At 45.4% G+C, this 18,972-nt stretch overlaps 1 protein-coding gene across 3 annotated transcripts in view; it reads left to right on the plus strand.

Moving 5' to 3' along the window:
• TIAM1 (TIAM Rac1 associated GEF 1) overlaps positions 1-18,972 on the plus strand; it is a 537,211-nt gene that overhangs the window by 239,929 nt on the left and 278,310 nt on the right. For all 3 annotated transcript variants that reach the window (XM_069204046.1, XM_069204045.1, XM_069204047.1), the window contains 3 exons: positions 11,690-11,836; positions 15,665-15,739; positions 18,477-18,647. In XM_069204046.1, the coding sequence (XP_069060147.1) occupies positions 11,690-11,836; positions 15,665-15,739; positions 18,477-18,647 (393 nt within the window). The remainder of the gene's footprint in view (positions 1-11,689; positions 11,837-15,664; positions 15,740-18,476; positions 18,648-18,972) is intronic.

The following is an 18,972-nucleotide window of genomic DNA, read 5'->3' on the forward strand; positions in this document are numbered from 1 at the left end:
GCTTGTCTGCAAATGCAGGTGACAGCAACTTTATTTATTGTTTAGGTATGAACTGTCACATATAAAGTGTATTTTGGATTCTTTCACTTTAGGACCTTAGGTTAGAACTCTGCTCTGCAAGGACTTTATTAAATTTAGTGAACCACACCCTTTCTATTGTGTCAATTTTATTATTGGCTCAAGAGGCAAATAAGCTGCCTGGTTTCATTCTAAATAAGAATTTTTTTTCATAGCTGGGGCATCCTAAAGGCCAACTAAAGCATACACAAGAGGTTTTTCCACAGTGCATATCCTGAACTATTTCCAGGAGCGCTCTAATTTGGTGATCATTGAAAGGGAGGCACAAAGCAGAAAAGTAATTGCCTAGGTTCACCCACGGTTTGGCTGAACTTGGAAGTTGGGATTGAAACCAGGTGTTCGATGGCATCTGTCGCTGTAGATACACATGTTGTGCATAGCCCGCCATCTGGTGTTGGGTCGGAGTGTTACAAGTTGTTTTTCTTCGAAGAAGTCTTTCGAGTCACGGGACCGAGGGACTCCTCCTCTTTGTCTCCATTGCGCATGGGCGTCGACTCCATCTTCGATTGTTTTCTTTCCGCCATCGGGTTCGGACGTGTTCCTTTCGCTCCGGGTTTCGGAACGGAAAGTTAGCTCAAAATCGGAAAATTACGTCGGTATTGTTGCGTTCGGGATCGGGTTAGATAGCATCGACATTGAATCCAAACGATAACATCTCCGTTGCCCTTCGGGGTAGTTTTCGATCCCCCGTCGGGGCCTGGTCGGCCCGACCGCGTGTGACATCGACGCTGATGGAACGGACCCCGTTCCGATTCTGTCCTAAATGCCACAACAAATACCCATATACAGACCAACATTCGGTCTGTAACCTGTGCCTGTCGCCCGAGCACAGGGAAGAAACTTGTGAGGCCTGTCGTGCGTTCCGGTCCCGAAAAACGCTCCGTGACCGACGAGCTAGAAGACTGCAAATGGCGTCCACGCCGACAGGACACCGAGAATTCGAGGAACAAGAAGAAGTAGAAGCCTTCTCGATCCATGAATCGGACTCGGACGAATTCGACGACCATGAAACAGTGAGTAAGACGTCGAAGATTGCACACAAGAAAACTGACAAGGCCCAGGGGACGCCACTGCCATCAGGCCATGGCTCAACCCATAAAAGCGGTGACCGACCATCGGCACCGAAGAAGGCCGAAATAGTGCTGAGATCGTCCGACTCGGGTCGAGACACAGGCACCCAGCCATCTCGGGACCGAGATAGTGCTGCCGACAAAGATCGACGCAGAGACAGCGGCACCGAGGAGGATCGACGCCGAGAGGGTTCGACTCCGAAAAAGAGAAAAGTCGCCTCGGAGCCGAAAAAGAGCGTGGACATAGTTTCGGTGCCAAAACGACCCGCAACCGAGCCAACTACCGGTTCCTATTCAGAGGAACAATCACTGTCCTCTCAAATGCGAAAGCATAGATTCGAGGAGGAATTACAATCCACCGAGGTGGACCACACTCAAAAATGGATTTTTATACAGAGTGGAACAGGGAAAATAAGCACCCTTCCCCCTATTAGGAGGAAGAGGAGACTTGAATTCCAACAAGAACAAGCACCACAAACCAAACTGGTGAAGAAGGTAACTCCGCCACCCTCTCCTCCACCTGTAGCTCACTTTTCACCGGCACAGACTCCGTCACATTCACCGGCTCACACCACCTTAAGCCAAGGTGACCAGGACCAAGATGCTTGGGACTTATACGACGCCCCAGTGTCAGACAACAGTCCAGAGGCGTATCCTACAAAGCCCTCACCACCAGAAGACAGCACAGCATATTCACAAGTGGTGACTAGAGCAGCGGAGTTCCATAACGTGTCTCTACACTCGGAGCCTGTCGAGGATGACTTCCTCTTCAACACCCTCTCTTCCACACATAGCACCTACCAAAGCCTGCCTATGCTCCCAGGAATGCTAAGGCACGCAAAGGACATATTCAAAGAGCCTGTCAAGAGTAGGGCAATAACACCGAGGGTGGAAAAGAAATATAAAGCACCTCCCACAGACCCAGCTTTCATCACCTCACAACTGCCACCAGATTCGGTTGTGGTAGGGGCAGCTCGCAAGCGAGCAAACTCTCACACATCGGGCGATGCACCACCCCCGGATAAGGAGAGCCGCAAGTTCGATGCAGCCGGTAAAAGGGTCGCAGCACAGGCTGCAAACCAGTGGCGCATCGCTAACTCTCAAGCGCTCCTAGCGCGATATGACAGAGCCCACTGGGACGAGATGCAACACCTCATTGAGCATCTACCCACAGAACTACAAAAGAGGGCGTTGAGGAGGGCCAAAACATCTCCAATAACCAGATACGCTCCTCTATGGACACAGCGGACACAGCAGCAAGAACAATTAACACGGCAGTAACCATACGAAGGCACACGTGGCTACGAACATCTGGTTTTAAACCAGAGATACAGCAGGCGGTGCTCAATATGCCATTCAATGAGCAACAATTGTTCGGACCTGAAGTGGACACGGCAATTGAGAAGCTAAAAAAGGACACTGACACTGCAAAAGCAGAGCAGAGGCACTTTCAACACCTTCCGCAAAACAACCTTTAGAGGGGGGTTTCGGGGTCAAGCCACACAAGCCAGTACCTCACATTCAACACCGTCCACCTACCAGGGACAGTACCAAAGGGGAGGCTTTCGGGGCCAATACAGAGGAGGACAATTCCCTAGAGGCAGGGGAAAATTTCAAAGCCCCAAAACACCTACAACCAAACAGTGACTCACACGTCACTCATCCCCTCCACACAACACCAGTGGGGGGAAAGAATAAGTCAGTATTACCAAGCGTGGGAGAAAATAACAACAGACACTTGGGTCTTAGCAATTATCCAACATGCTTATTGCATAGAATTTCTACAAATCCCTCCAAACATACCACCAAAACCACAGAATATATCAAAACAACATTCGGACCTCCTAGAAATAGAAGTTCAAGCATTACTGCAAAAGAACGCAATAGAGCTGGTACCAGATACACAAACAAATACAGGGGTTTACTCACTGTACTTTCTAATACCAAAGAAGGACAAAACACTGAGACCAATCCTAGACCTCAGAACACTAAACACATACATCAAATCAGAACACTTTCACATGGTCACGCTACAGGAAGTGTTACCATTTCTAAAGCAACAAGATTACATGACAACCTTAGATCTCAAAGGCGCGTATTTCCACATACCAATACATCCGTCGCACAGAAAATACCTAAGGTTCGTATTCAAAGGAATACATTACCAATTCAAGGTATTGCCGTTCGGTTTAACAACTGCACCAAGAGTCTTCACAAAATGCCTAGCAGTAGTGGCTGCACACATCAGAAGGCAGCAAATACACGTATTCCCGTATCTAGACGACTGGCTAATCAAGACCGACTCACTGACAAGGTGCTCACACCACACAGATCAGGTCATACAAACCCTCTACAAACTCGGTTTCACCATCAACTATGCGAAATCACACATTCTGCCGTGCAAAGTACAACAATACCTAGGAGCGACAATAGACACAACGAGGGGAATAGCTACTCCAAGTCCACAAAGGGTTCAAAATTTCCAAAAGATTATACAACGCATGTATCCAACACAAAGAATACAGGCAAAGATGATATTACAACTCCTAGGCATGATGTCCTCATGCATAGCCATTGTCCCGAACGCAAGACTACACATGAGGCCCTTACAACAGTGCCTAGCATCACAATGGTCACAAGCACAGGGTCGCCTTCTAGATCTGGTGTTAATAGACCGCCTAACATACCTCTCGCTTCTATGGTGGAACAATATAAATTTAAACAAAGGGCGGCCTTTCCAAGACCCAGTGCCACAATACGTGATAACAACAGATGCTTCCATGACAGGGTGGGGAGCACACCTCAATCAACGCAGCATACAAGGACAATGGGATGTACATCAAAGAAAGCTGCATATAAATCACCTCGAACTACTAGCAGTTTTCCAGAAGAATAATTTCCCCGGTTCAGACATAGCCCCAAAATGAGTTTTGCCCTGGATCCAATAAAAGCTTCGGACTCGCCTGGGCATGTATTGCAAGGCCTATCAAATGATTCTTTGTTTTTTTATGAAATGGGGAAACAGCAGTCGGAAACATCCCCATTCATTGAACAGCTACATCTTGGTAGAAAGAGTTCAAGCATCCCACCCATGGCATCAGCACAAGCAGTGAGAAATCGGGCATCTGCAGAGCAAGCTTTTGTTCCTCACAGAATAGGGGGAGCATGGTAATGGCAAAGCAAGCTTCTCTCTTATAGAAGGTAATCAGAGCTGTATTTTATTTCTTCAGAACAGATCGAGAGTCACAGAGTTGTCCAAACTTGCATTGCTCACAGAACACAAATAATTAAGGAATGAATGGCATGTGGGTTACAGACAGATGTCTGGAACAGGTGCTTAGCTCACTGGTAGGAATATACAGGTGGATGAGTGAGTGAATATATGATTTCTGACACCGTTCTCACTTACATGATATTCCGCATTGGCACCTTGCAAACCCTGGTGCTGTCACTTTGAGGCCTGTTTTTATCGATTCTTTGTTTTTCTACTTATTGAGAAATTGCAGTAACGTAGTAGGTCATTGTTATTTGGAAAAGCATCGAAAACCTTGTAGCAAGTGTGCACAAGATAGGAACACCAATGTCCATCTCTTCGGAATAGTGTTAACTGTGTGTGCATCAGACTGTGTGCAATCCCAGCCCTAGTGCTGCACCTGTTAAAAACGCTGAGGGCTGCCCGTGGGGCTGCGCATGTATCTGCGCCCTTTCTGTAAAACTGAAGTGTCCCAGGACCCCAAAAAGTGGGCGCAAACGTCACCTGTGATCCCAGGACATTCAAATAATGTGGCCTTGGGTTGTCCAAATGACAATGTTCCAATCTTATAAGACAAGCAGCTTACTTCCTGGTCCAATGCCCAAAATGCATCGTATATTCCACTGCCGACACCAGTCAACATAGCAAATGTATTTAAACCCTGCATTATGCGTAAACTAAGCTTTGCTATCTAGAACTCGTTTTACATTAAATTAATTGGATGCTCGTGCAGTGCACCATGTACCAAGTTTGCCACGAGGAAGAGGGTACTAGATGTACTCTCGTTCCGATTTTAAATGTTCCCAAAGATCTTGATGAATCTCATCAGTGCCGGGTGCAGCACTCAAGAACATCCCCCTTTGTTTCAAACTGTTCTTTTTTCTGGCATTTAATTATTCAATGCCAGGGCGAGCAGGTGCCGTTCTGAGGATCCGTGCACTGCCAGTTTTCCTTCCCACGTTCAATCTGCTTCCCTCCCCGGCAGCACTACCGTGAACCCGTCAGTGTATCCGCGCTATCCGGCGGCACTGTTTGGTAACATTTTGACTCTGAGTGGTGTTTGCTTTCCGAGTACAAGAAAGCCACCAGTCAATGCACAGAATCTCTGCGGCAGCAGTCAGTGCACAGAATCTCTACGCAGCAGTCACAGATCCTTTGCTGAAGCAGTCAATGCACTGAATCTCAACAGCAGTCAGTGCACTGAATCTCTGCAGGAGAAGTCGATGCACATAATCTCTGCTGCAGCAGTCACAAAATCTCAGCAGTTGCAGTCAGTCACAGAATCTTAGCAGCAAACAGAATCTGAGAAGCAGGGGTCAGTGCGCATACTCTCAGCAGCAGTTAATGCATAGAATCTCAGCAGCAGCAGTCAGTCACAGAACCTCTGCGTCTGCAGTCAGTTACAATCTCTGCGTCTGCAGTCAGTTACAATCTCTGCAGCATTTGTCAGTGCACAGAATCCCAGCAACAGCAGTCACAGAAAATCAGCAGTCAGTCAGAGAATCTCAGCAACAGCAGTCAGTGCACAAAATGTCTATAGCAATAGTCGATGAAAGAATCTCTGCAGCAGCAGTCCATGCACAGAATCTGCAGCAGTCACAGAACCTCAATGGCAGCAAGTCAGCGCACACAACCTCAATGGCAGCAAGTCAGTGCACAGAAACTCTGTGGCAGCAATCAGTGTACAGAACCTCGGAGGCAGCAGTCAGTCAATAGAAGCTCGTTGGCAGCAGTCTGTGCAGAGAATCCACAGCAGCAGCAGTCCAGAATCTCAGCAGTAACAGTCATTGCGCAGTATCTCAGCAGCTACAGTCAGTGCACATAGCAGCAGCAGTCAGCGCACAGAATCTCTTCATCAGCGCACAGAGTCTACAGCGGCAGCAGTCAGTGCACAGCACCTCTGAGGACGCAGTCAGTGCACGGAACCTTGCCGGCCGCAATCAGTGCACAGAACCTCACCGGCCGCTGTCCGTGCACAGAACCTCACCGGCCGCTGTCCGCGCACAGAACCTCGGTGGCCGCCGTCAGTACACAGAATCTCTGTGGCAGAGGTCGATGTACATAATCAGCAGCCCAGAGTCTCCGAGCAAATGTCAGTGCACATCATGGCAGCCGTTAGTGCACATAATCTCAGCAGCAGTCAGTGCACAGAATCTCAGCAGCAGTCAGTCACAGAACCTCTACAGCAACTGTTTATGCACAAAATCTGTGACAGCAGTCAGTGCACGTAATTTCAGCAGCATTCAGTCATACAGTCTCAGCAGCAGCATTCAATGCACGTAATAGCAGTCAGTGCACAGAATCTCAGCAGCAACAGTCCGTGCACAGAATCTCAGCTGCAGCAGTCAGTGCACAGAATCTCAGCAGCAGTCAGTGCACAGAATCTCAGCAGCAATCAGTCACAGAACCTCTACAGCAACTGTTTATGCACAGAATCTGTGACAGCGTCAGTGCACGTAATCTCAGCAGCATTCAGCCCTGCAATCTCAGCAGCAGCATTCAGTGCACGTTATCTCAGCAGCATCAGTCAGTGCACAGAATCTCAGCAGCAGTCAGTGCACAGAATCCCGGCAGTAGCAGTCAGTCAGAGAATCTCAGTAACAGCAGTCAGTGCACAGAATCTCAGTAACAGCAGTCAGTGCACAGAATCTCAACAGCAGCAGTCGGTGCACAGAATCTCATCAGTAGCAGTCAGTCAGAGAATCTGAGCAGCAGCAGTCAGTGTACAGAATCACAGCAGCAGCAGTCAGTGCACAGAATCTCAGCAGTAGCAGTCAGTCAGAGAATGTCAACAACAGCAGTCAGTGCACAGAATCTCAGTAACAGCAGTCAGAGCACAGAATCTCAGCAGTAGCAGTCAGTGTACAGAATCGCAGCAGCATTGTCACGTATTTCTCGTCCTTGACGGTAAAGTAAAGACGGTGGCCGAGCGCCAGGAGGCCGGCTCGGTTTGCCACAGTTCCGTGCGTGGGAACGCGCTTTAAAACATTCATCTGCAGCTTTGCCGAGTGGGTGCTACAGTTTTATTTAATCCCCGTACATGTCGAATCGCCTGCCTCTGCCTCCTCCGCACAAGTCAGAAGAGAACAACTTGTGGGTGGGCTCATTTAAATGTGGCAGGTTTAATTAAATCTCGTGCTGCACTTTGTACCATTAATCCAGGGATTTTATCCAGCATTGTGTGTTCTTAGTCAGTGGAACCCCGCAGATTCCCATGAGAGGCAGAGTGCATCAGCGCGCATTAGAGGACCGGTGATCGAGCCCCACATACGTGGTAGGAACACCTACACACATTTCATAATCTCACAGGTGTCCTGGTCCTGTAATTCACTGAAAATAGCGCTGCATTACAGTTTTATGCACTATGGTTTGTAGAATAACTTTCAGGGCAACATGTGAATTTACAATCTTTGCAGTAGTTCTTGCGGTATCAGAGCACCTATAACAATGACCATTAATGTAGAATGACCTTTAGTAAAGGTGAGTATTATACAAAAGAAGGAATCTCCCAGTCTTGCTTGTCGCCAAGAAAAATGAAAGAATTTGTGACGTGAAGTCAATGCAGTACATAAAGCTGTCGTAGCCAGGCTTAAGAATGGTGTTCATGTGCAACGGGAAAACGGCAGCGGCCGCGTTAATCACGTGTTCTGCCCGTTTCCGGTCTGATTTACACATCTAATCTCCGGTCAGTCTGGTTTTACACAGCTCCAGCTCCTGGGCAAAAGGGTCATGGTTTTCAGGACTCGCCCGACAGCACGTCAGCGCCCTTATGTGATCATAAATACCAGTGCGACCACCAGTACTGCCACCAGTACACCCCAACCGGAAGACCATCAACTGTACTACACCCATTCACATAACCACCAGTACCACCAACAGCAATGCCCGTATCAATCCCACCACCAGTTGCTGCCACAACCTCTACCAATGCCGACACCATCAGCACCACAACCAGTAGTAGGTCCACAACCACCAGTGACGCAGAACCACATGTACCTCCAACACCACCAACAGGACCAGTATCAATCCCACCACCAGTACCCCCGCTATCACCACCTCTACTAATGCCGACACCATCAGTACCACCACCAGTAGTAGGTCCACAACCACCAGTGACATACTACCACATGTACCTCCAACACCACCAACAGGGCTAGTACCAATCCCACTACCAGTACCTCCGCTACCACCACCTCAACCAATGCCAACACCATCAGAACCACCACCAGTAGTAGCTCCACAACCACCAGTGACATACTACCACAAGTACCTCCAACACCACCATCAGGGCTAGTCCCAATCCCACTACCAGTACCTCCGCTACCACCACCTCAACCAATGCCGACACCATCAGAACCACCACCAGTAGTAGGTCCACAGCCACCAGTGACGCAGAACCACATGTATCTCCACCACCACCACCAACAGGGCTAGTATCAATCCCACCACCAGTACCCCCGCTATCACCACCTCCACCAATGCTGACACCATCAGTACCACCACCAGTAGTAGTTCCACAACCACCAGTGACATACTACCACAAGTACCTCCAACACCACCAACAGGGCTAGTATCAATCCTACCACCAGTACCCCCGCTATCACCACCTCTACCAATGACGACACCATCCGCAACACCACCAGTAGTAGGTCCAAAACCACCAGTGACATACTACCACAAGTACCTCCAACACCACCAACAGGGCTAGTACCAATCCCACTACCAGTACCTCTGCTACCACCACCTCAACCAATGCTGACACCATCAGTACCACAACCACCAGTGACACCAGCAGTGACACACAACCACAAGCACCTCAACCACCACCAAAAATAGTAGAACCAGCACCATTACCAGTAGTACCATTACCAGTAACACTACCACTGCTCCACTGACCTTTAGCTGTCAGTCCATTGTAAGTAAAGGAAGACCACGATTTTCTGAATACAGGAGCTGACATTAAGCCTAACCCACAGACTAATATCTCTTGTAAAAGCAAACCCCTTCCACACTGCCACACAGATTTCCAGAGTGCAGGATCAAAGGCGTGGGTTGGAGTGAGAGGCCTGGTCAGTTCCAACCACCTATTGCTGTTCCATGCTAATGCTATATTGTGTGGCAGCTGTCAGAAGCATGGTTGTCATTGTTGCAGCAGGTGCAGTGGCACCAGGGCCAATATGTTAGAGGCACATTGCGCCCCTTTTGTAGCTGTCGTACTGCACAAACAAGGAACATGGGGGCCTGTGTGCCTAGATCACAATTTGACTTTTTGCATCCTTGCACACCACTGGCAGCTATTAAAACAAAAATCTGCCAGTGCAAACGCACTATTTGCAAGTTTATGAAAGGTATGTGATTTTCATCCATTTTAATAAAATTTTACAAAAGACACAGCCCTCCCGACCCAGACTAACCAAGCAGTGTAGCTGTAGCAGGATGAGTTTGCAACATATGTCATATGTTTCTGCCACTGTTGCCTCTGAACTCGTGTTCTTGATAACGCAGCGCACAAGAGTCTCTCAAAGCTGTTAGGTGGGTGATTTGACGGGACCTCGTTGCTCAGAGGTGGCTTTGGATGTCTGTTTGTCCTGGGTGTTTCGGTTTATTCAATTCACATCTCGCACACCAAGTCCGAGAGGTGAGTGGAACTCGTTCACTCACGGCTCAAAAGTATCCCCTCAGGAGCCTGTTCCTCCATCCCTTGCAACCTCGTCACCCAAGGGGATCTCCCCTTCAGGAGCTCAACTGGATTATTGTTGGAAATGTGGATCCCCACAACTATTTTGACTTGGAGTGGGGAGTGACATGCATCCTATCTGTTTTGTAAATGCATAACTGCTGTTCGATTTATTTGTTTGGAGCACTTTCATTGGCACTGTTCAGTATGCGCAACCGCATGGCACTTATAAACGTCCCGCCTAATGTAACTGCTACGCGAGGCGCAAGGGTATCAAAGGTTTCTTTTTAATACAATCTGCATACATCATGTAAAGTGCGCGTTCCAGCACTGTAAGTCCAGGTGTTTGCTTGCAGCTGTTTGCTAAGTTCCCTTGTCCATTCTTTAGGCGATAGGTGTCCCGCATAGGACCAAATTCATCTAGCTGCGTTCGGCATGATATTTGTATCAGTCTGACGCTTTGTGGATCATCGTTTTCTACACTGTTCACTTTCCATCACCGGACTATGGGCATCACAGGGCCCTACTTCAAGTGTCTTGCAGCAGTGAGGAGGTGACGATAGGGTGAAGGGGGTCTCCAGTGGTTGCATGTACTAAGGATAGTTATGCAAGATGCCATTACTGTTTAAGTGTTAAAAGCAGCCACTATAAAAATCCTTACAAAAATTTCTGTTTTATTTCCTTAAGCAGTCCATCACTCTTTGTTTTTCGGAGTGTAAAGGTGGCACACATTTCAATCTGCCGTAACCCTGTGCTGCAGTAATTGTGACTTTCAAGCCCACCCTTTGTGGGCGCGTGCGAGGGATGTATGTTCAGCTTAGATGATAATGCACGGCAGCGGGATGCTGAATGTGTATTTTGTGGACGTATACAGGCACTGCGGTAACATGCTTTCGCATGGGTATTTGTTTATTGTATTTGTACAGAGCTTCTGCTACCCCAGGGTTGCTTCTGTTCGCTGTACAGGAGGAAGGGCGATACACTAGCGTTGAAATGAGCAATTGGAAGGACAAGGAAGTCACTAGTTGGAGAATGTGTGTCCGAAGAGAAACGTTTTTATTTTATTTTCTAAAATCAAACGACAGTTGTTAGAGGCTGACTTTAGGCAAGATTGCCCACAAATACAATGTAGTACTTTGGTTTGGATGGACATTTCTTAAAGTGCAGCAGAGAAAAAGCAATATATCTTTGCTGCCGCCTAAAAGGCCTCTGCTAGATTCTGCAAGGAACACTGTGGGATTAAAATAGTGTGCAAAGGTATATGTGACTGACTTTATTGTGGCGAGTATGCTCCACAGTTCAATAGATGCTGCAGAAGAGCACTAGTAAAGTGACACTTTATACCCAAGAAGCAGGTATTTTCATTCATGGGCTCTTTGTGTCCAGGTACAGTCTATACCACACCATGATACAAGTTCTGTTGAAGTTAAAGGCTTTCAATTTCAATGTTACGGCCATTGAAGAAATTCTCAAAATATTCTTGAGTTTGAGCCACTAAAGAGGGGCTGTAGGTGGTGGGCTGGTGCGTAGGTATTATGCTTTTGATTCACTGTATTTCTGCATGGACTCCGACAATAACCCGCTTGCATGTTGCATCTGGCGGTGCTGCAGGTAGCAGCTCGTACCGGAGAGGCTGCAGTGAGACGAAGAACGCAGGCGATGTCAAGATCAGCGAGCAAGCGGAAGAGCAGGTTCTCCTCCCTTTGGGGTCTGGACACAAGCTCGAAGAAAAAGCATGGTCGGCCAAGTATCAATCAGGTGAGACTGGGCAGGAGCTCCTTGTATCGTTGTATCTCTGTTCTTCTCGCCTTCATCTTCAGTGGTCGCATCATCAGACAAACTTAGCATGTGCAACCAGACCGCAAGAGTTTCATCATGTGAGAGATGCTAAAAAAAATACTTGACCACAAACGGCAATACTGGACAAATATAAAAAATGCAACAATTTTCTTCTCATAGAAGTTTGCTTAATCACAGCTGTAATATGTAGAAAATTATTCACATCAAACAAATATCGAAGAAGCTGATTGAAGCTCTCATCGGTGGGGGGGGGGGGACAGAAAGCATGCAGGGCATCAATCTGTGCAGGCAGATGCCAACAATATGTCAACGGACATCTGTCTGTTGCAGACCTGCATGGCTACAGTTTAAACTATACTTAAATATGTGTACATTTTGGGAGAGAGAGAAATAAGGATTTAGGGGTAGAGGGAAAAAAGCGATACGTAAGTAGTCACACATGCATATTGACATGGCAAAGAGTGTTTGTGAAAATAAACCTCCTGTAGGCACAGTTCCTACAGTCGTGTACACACATGAGTCTCATGGACCCTGAATACATCATACCACAAACCAGTGTGGCATGAAACTGGTCATAAATAGTGACCTATATATTAATGAAGCAAGAAGTTGAAACACTATAACAAGGAAAAGAAGTACACCTGCAAGAGCAACCAAATACCGACACATTTAAAGCATGCATTTTTGTAGCTTGCATTATTCCCTTTTGAACTTGGATGTTGGTCAGTAACAACCTTCTTTCTTACGGTTGACATAATGTTATCACTTTAAACTGTTCTAAAGATTTACTACATAGCTGTTATTTTAGAGCTGCTTGGAAGCTTCTTTTCCTAAGGGCTTTTAGATTAGCAACTTGGTAGCACTAGAAGGAGGACTTCTGATGATCATTGGACCATTTGTAGCTCCAAGATGCATTATAATGTCAAAAAAGATTCAACAGACCCCTTATGTCGCTTAACCAATCTCAAATAGCATTGCAGCCTCTGTTACTTAAGTACCCCAAATTATTTTGCACTGCTAACTGTCATTTGCGGTTAGTCCAGAACACCTCACAAACACGCTTCTAAAATCTAATCCTGTTTGATAGGCCATATTATTATTCCTTTTTTCTAATAACTCCGTTCTGATTGGTGGTGATCCACCAGTGGACTGGAAGGGCTCTCTCTCTTTATCCCTATGTTTAAAGACCAATGCTATTGAGCTATCCATATACAGCATCCTTTCTATGCTGCGTCCACCTCCTATTTTTTGTTAGAATTCTGATACTCCATTTGGCAGACTGACTTGAGAGAGAAAATATCTTTCCTTTTACGAAGACGGGCTTTTGCAAAGGGACGGATATGAGGCACAGTGCAGTAGCACTCACGCTCCTGGCAAGCAATGCTCTAGAGAGATCTTACGGTGCCCTTGCATTGAGCATTGTGGACTATTCGAAATTGTTTTAAAATGGGGGTGTGCTTCATTTCTCTTGATACAACTGGGGCACAAATTCAAAGACGTTTCTATGCCATAAATCCAGTGAAGTGTTTTTGTCATGAAATGCCCTAAATTGATGCAGATCGCAGATCATTATTTCAAGCTATTTGAGAATCCCACTCCAACCATACATATCCAGATTCATATCTCTTAACAAATTCTATTCGTTTTACTCTACCAAATTTTCTGCAGTCAAGTTGCCTGTGACTCTCCAAGAAAGATATGGGATCCAAACCAGGCTGGAGTGTCGCTGTCTCACATGTGTGCCATATACACCGGCTCACTTCTGCATTGCATAACTAGTATTCAGTGTCTACTAGGTGGCAGTGACAATCGAACATGTGTCACTTCTGTGACAAGTCTCAGTATATTTATGTGTCTGATGGATCATGAAATTTAATTTTTAGACGTATGGATAGTGCTGACATCCTGAATGAGGCTGTGATGCACTGACAAACCATTATGCGCGACTAGAGGAGGATGATGCTTCCCAATCCAAGTCCTCAGCCTAGACTTTGCCTCTGCTGTACCACTACTCTTCGGCTAAAACTCACACTCCTTGAATAGAATTATAATGAAAGCACCCCTCTTCAGGCAGCGTCTATTGGGAAACCCTACAACGATGTAACGTTCAACAGAAATAAAAAAAAAATAAAAAAAAAAAAGATAACCCCCAGAATGCATTAAATTATCATTCAAAGGTCCAGGACTGGAAACGGTGTCCTTAATGACCTGGGTCCAGGTTGTTGCCCTAATTGACACATGGCATGTCATCCCCAACTTTAAACGTATCTATTAAAGTTCCCAAAGGATTGATGGAGTATTCCTTGTTTTATCCAAGAAAGTGTTTTTGGTTGATATTAAATGTATAATAATGTTGGTAAATGGCTAATTGTTTTTCCCAAATGATTGAAGGCATACATTCTGGCATCAAAATTAAGCATGTAAATGGAAAGGGAGACGCTTTCACATGATATCAGTTGTGTTACAGGCTCCTTCATTCTTCTGGGCCCATGGTGATAAAGTACCCCTGCTGTACATTATAACAATATTGCAAGTCACTGAGGAGTTCCATGAGCATATTGAGCATGGGTACTCAGAAAAATTTTCCCTGGGGCCAAAACTTTTTTGGTCTGTGATGTGACTGAGGGCCGCATTGATGCCAGCGGTGGCAGTCGGGCGGGGGCATTTGCCCATAAGGTGGATGTAGGGGAAGTGAGACATACATCTAGTGGGTGAATTGCAGAATTCGCCTTTAAATAAAAGTTGGGCTGTTTATTTAACATCTTTTTAATATTTGTGCTGAGAAAATAACAGTACAATGCTACTGCTGACCAGTGGGCCACAAGTAAAGGTCAGGAGGGCCGAATGGGGCCCTCGGGCCGTACTCTGAGTATCAATGATATAGAGGAACGAGACTGAAGGCCAAGTTCCTTTATAAGGCTATGGAACTCCTATGTGACTTGCATTATCCTTATAATGTACTGCAACAGGTACTTTAAGCAACATAATACACGGCCAGACCAGCATCTTTCCCACTAACCACTTAAAACATTGATGCATAGCTCTTTCATCTGAGAGAGCAGTTTTGCAAACATGAAGGATAAAAATAGAACCCCTATTGCAAAATGAAACACCTCAAAAACCTTTTAGATATTTGTTGAAAAAAGACATTAGTAACAGTTCAGTTCAAGCCCGTTTTAAAAAACAAATTGAAAAAAGCAGCACTATTAAAAATGTGTAGAAACATTCAGCAAGATTTTCACTTTTCTATAATTATCTAAGGAATGGCAAAAATAAACATCTTTCTTCTGGTCACTGTAAACTAAAAAAATAGAGCAGAAGAAAGAAAACCAATGTTTAATTTAAAAAAGCTGCTCCTTAACTTGACCTGCCTTTCACATCAGCTAGCTGCCCTGGCTGCTACCAGGCATTGTGACTTCAGAACTCGACTTTAATAACTTATTACAGTTGAGTTCTGACGTCTTTGCTTTATAATGGGTGACTGGGTACTTCATAAATCGATGGTTACAAAGAAATTAGAGACGGGAGTTTACGCAGGGATTGAATAATCAAATGTATTATAACTCTTACCCATCTACCTGACCAGCACTGGGAGTACAGCAGCAAATGTTGACACAGTGCAAAACCCACAGAAAAATAAAACTTTTCTCTCAGCACTAAACATTCTTCCCTTATTTCATTGAAACCCGTGCCTAAGCCTCTATTGAATAATTTCACTTAACTTTTACACAGTCTGTAAAGTCAGCACAGTGATCCTGCTTTTAACAATGCCTCCTTTTTGTGCAGGTGTTTGGTGAAGGCGTGGAGTCAGTAAAGAAATCCTTGGAAGAAATATTTGATGACACAATGTCGGAAGACAAGGTAAACCGATTTATTAAATATGGTTGCATAAGTTAGATTAGAAAGGAGAAAGCATGGATGAAAACCTCATACGAGTGAGATAAAGAGACGGGAAATGTAGGGTGGTGGAAGAAAGAGCGTGTTGTGGAATCGAGAGTAACTGTTCTTGGTTTCGATAACCCCAGAATTTACCAAGACATTTGACCCTATTATTTATGTTCTTTGTTTTTAACAAATTAATCACTAAATTCATCTCTCACTGATGCAGTAAAGACTGGGCCCCAAATATAGTGTGGTGTGAGTTAAACATTCATTTGGTCAAGACCTCAAACTCATTCCACATTGATAGAGATATGTATGAAGTAAGGCATGTGAAAAGATTAATGAATACTAATCCTAAAATATTGTTAATCATGCTAACTATAATCTGATTGATGGAAGATCTGAGATGAATGAGGACCTTACAACAGGAGTTTATAAGCAGGTCAAGGAGTGCTTGATCTTTGACAAGATTTCAGGACAGCCAGTTACAATAAATGTACATAAATACATATGGTAGTCATTGAAATACAGATCATCCTGAATAAATCAGGCATGGGGTCCGATGTACCTGATTCTACTTGCAATATTTGTGCATTAAAGGAACTAAGGTACCTACAAGTGTAGGCATTTCACAGATCTTTTAGCCAATTGCCTGTGGTGGATTTCATGAAATTAATATGTGTTGTACATATCCTCACACACTGCATATCTACTTAGGGGCGGCTGCTCCCTTGTGGAGCGGCACCCCCCACCCCCGCCAGCAGCAGGAGCTGCAAACCTTTAAAAATAAAACAATAATAAACTATGTTTATTATCGTTTTATTTTTAAAGTGGTGGGGCCATGAGGGGGATGAGCACTTAGGGGAGGGCACTGAGCACTCCCCTCGGTGCGCATGTATGTTTGGCCGGCCAAACCCACATGCGCACAACGGCTCTCTACAACCCAGCACTGTGTTGCCTGGTTGGAGAGAGCAAGCCAAGGCTCCCAGTCTGCTTCGGAGCCACCAGCCAGGGCACTCCAGCCAATCATAACGCTGCTCTGAGCAGGGAGGCTGGGGGCCCGTGCCTGCAGCAGAGAGCGGCAGTGCGGATAAGGTATTTTTTAAATATATATGTTTTATTTTTGTTCGCCTCGCCACTTTTCCCAGTTACCAGCCGTGTCTGCATTTGCTTATTCTGTAGGTGGCTGGAATGAGGTTTCGCCTTTCCAGATGCTTGCCATGCCACTTTAAATTGCTGCAAAATGTCAGATGGGTTACTTTTGTGTCTTGGACTTCTCTTCATAAACCCATTCATGCTTAGGGCGTGCTTGCTTAGCAGCCGGTTACTGAATGATGCCCTTGCCCCTGGCGAACGTGAGATATTGAGGAAGGTGATCTAATAAAGCCTTTACTGCTTGCTTCTTACTTGGTCTATAAATTAATTAAGAATGCTAGATTGTATAGAGTTTACTTTTCACAAAGTTACAGAAAGTATAAAACATTGTAGCCCAAACTCTGCCAGTCCATGTATTACGTGGAGCTTAGGAAAACATTACAGAGCAGTTTAGTAACCAGGTGTTGCTTAAGCACTCTGACCATCCATACAGCTCATTAACAGCTACTGTTTCTAGTCCCGGACTTATGTGTGATCGCTTATTGCATTCTGTGTGTTGTAGTCTTGTTCTGTTTCCATTGAACCAGTGACTAAAATCAGTGATCTGTAAGTGAAAATTTCAGGACTGGAGACGGTGTGTAATGAATCAGCATGAGATGGTCACCCCATCCATATATTGTATGAACCCCATATGGCCCATGAGGGCCTCCAAAGCAGATGTATCTAACTCTGGTCTTTTTCTGTCGGACCTGCTTGTGTCAGTCTTAAAAGCATCCTGTGGTTGCACATCAGCCGAAGTGGCACACAGTAGATCATCCACGGCTGCCACTCTGTTTTCTTCAAAAATACCCCCATGACTGGCTTTTAAAGAATAAATTAAACCCATCATTAATTTTTGGTGACTAAATAATCTTCTCTCTGACGTTATCAGGATTTCATGCTTGGGGTTAGGCATATAGGGTCTAAAAAATATTTGGCACCCGGTGCGCAGTCACCAAACGTAGGTAAACACTTACAAATGCTACTTGCCACCCTTAAAGGTGCCAGGAAACATACAGTTCTAGCTCAAAGAAATGTCGAAATGCCACTAGCTGGCAGCGGCTGTTCAATCTGGATGTGGGTGACAGAAACCGAGCTGTGATGAAAGTAGTGACACTGAATAATGTTGTTTAAACAAATGTAAGATAGTATTTTACATTTTTCAGCTTTATAAAAATGCTCTCCAAATTTTGTTTTAAACCTCATCTTCAGATCTTGGGTTCTCCTCAATAGGACAGTTTTGCATGCGGCATGACTGGGGAAACGCCACGCATATGGGTCTGGAGTGGATAATGGCCTACTTTCAAGCATCTTTTGTTCGGGCATTGTAAAGGGGGGAGGAGGGGAAGTCGTTTTGCTACAATGCTAGATACCTTTCCAAATCCGTGTAAGGAACCTGGGCTTGCAACGGGACATGCTGGAGGCTTTCCTAGTCCGAGATGAATGCTAAATATCTTAGGGTTGCTGTTCTGTACTTCTTCCAATGCAAACGCCTCCACTGTGTCAGCAGTTTTTCCTTGTGTACCCGTATTAGCACCGAATTAACTTTAACTGCTCTGGTATTCCTCATTTTGTTGTCTAGATGGAAAAGGAAGTGTCATTGACAAATGTCCATCAGCACAATCACGACAGCGACATGTGGGTCCAAGAATACCTAACTCCGTCCTGGGTGTGTTTGCCAAATGACCAGCCGGTGCTTGCCATCATCCACCCGGAATACACAGCAAGAGATGCTCTCGGCGCAGTCTGCAGGGTAGGAGACGGAGATGCTTGGGTTTAATGTTTGTAGCACCACATTCTGCTCCGAAAACCACCTTCCAGTTAAATACTTTTCCCTGTTATACGCAGCAGATGTAAAACATAAGATGACTGCACAAGCTGGTAAAATGTAACAGTTAATGCAACGGAGGCAGGTGACTTACTGCAAATATTGATGATTTTGGTGTGCAAAAGAGAATAGTTATCCCGAATGTATGAAATTTGCGCCTTGCTATGAAATGGCTATCCCTATTTTTGAGGATTTTTAATTGACCTAGCGGTCCCAGGAGCACAGGTATTATGTTTAAAGCACAGCTATG

Source organism: Pleurodeles waltl, chromosome 8 (genome assembly GCF_031143425.1).
Source record: "Pleurodeles waltl isolate 20211129_DDA chromosome 8, aPleWal1.hap1.20221129, whole genome shotgun sequence".
Classification (NCBI taxonomy): Eukaryota; Metazoa; Chordata; class Amphibia; order Caudata; family Salamandridae; genus Pleurodeles; species Pleurodeles waltl.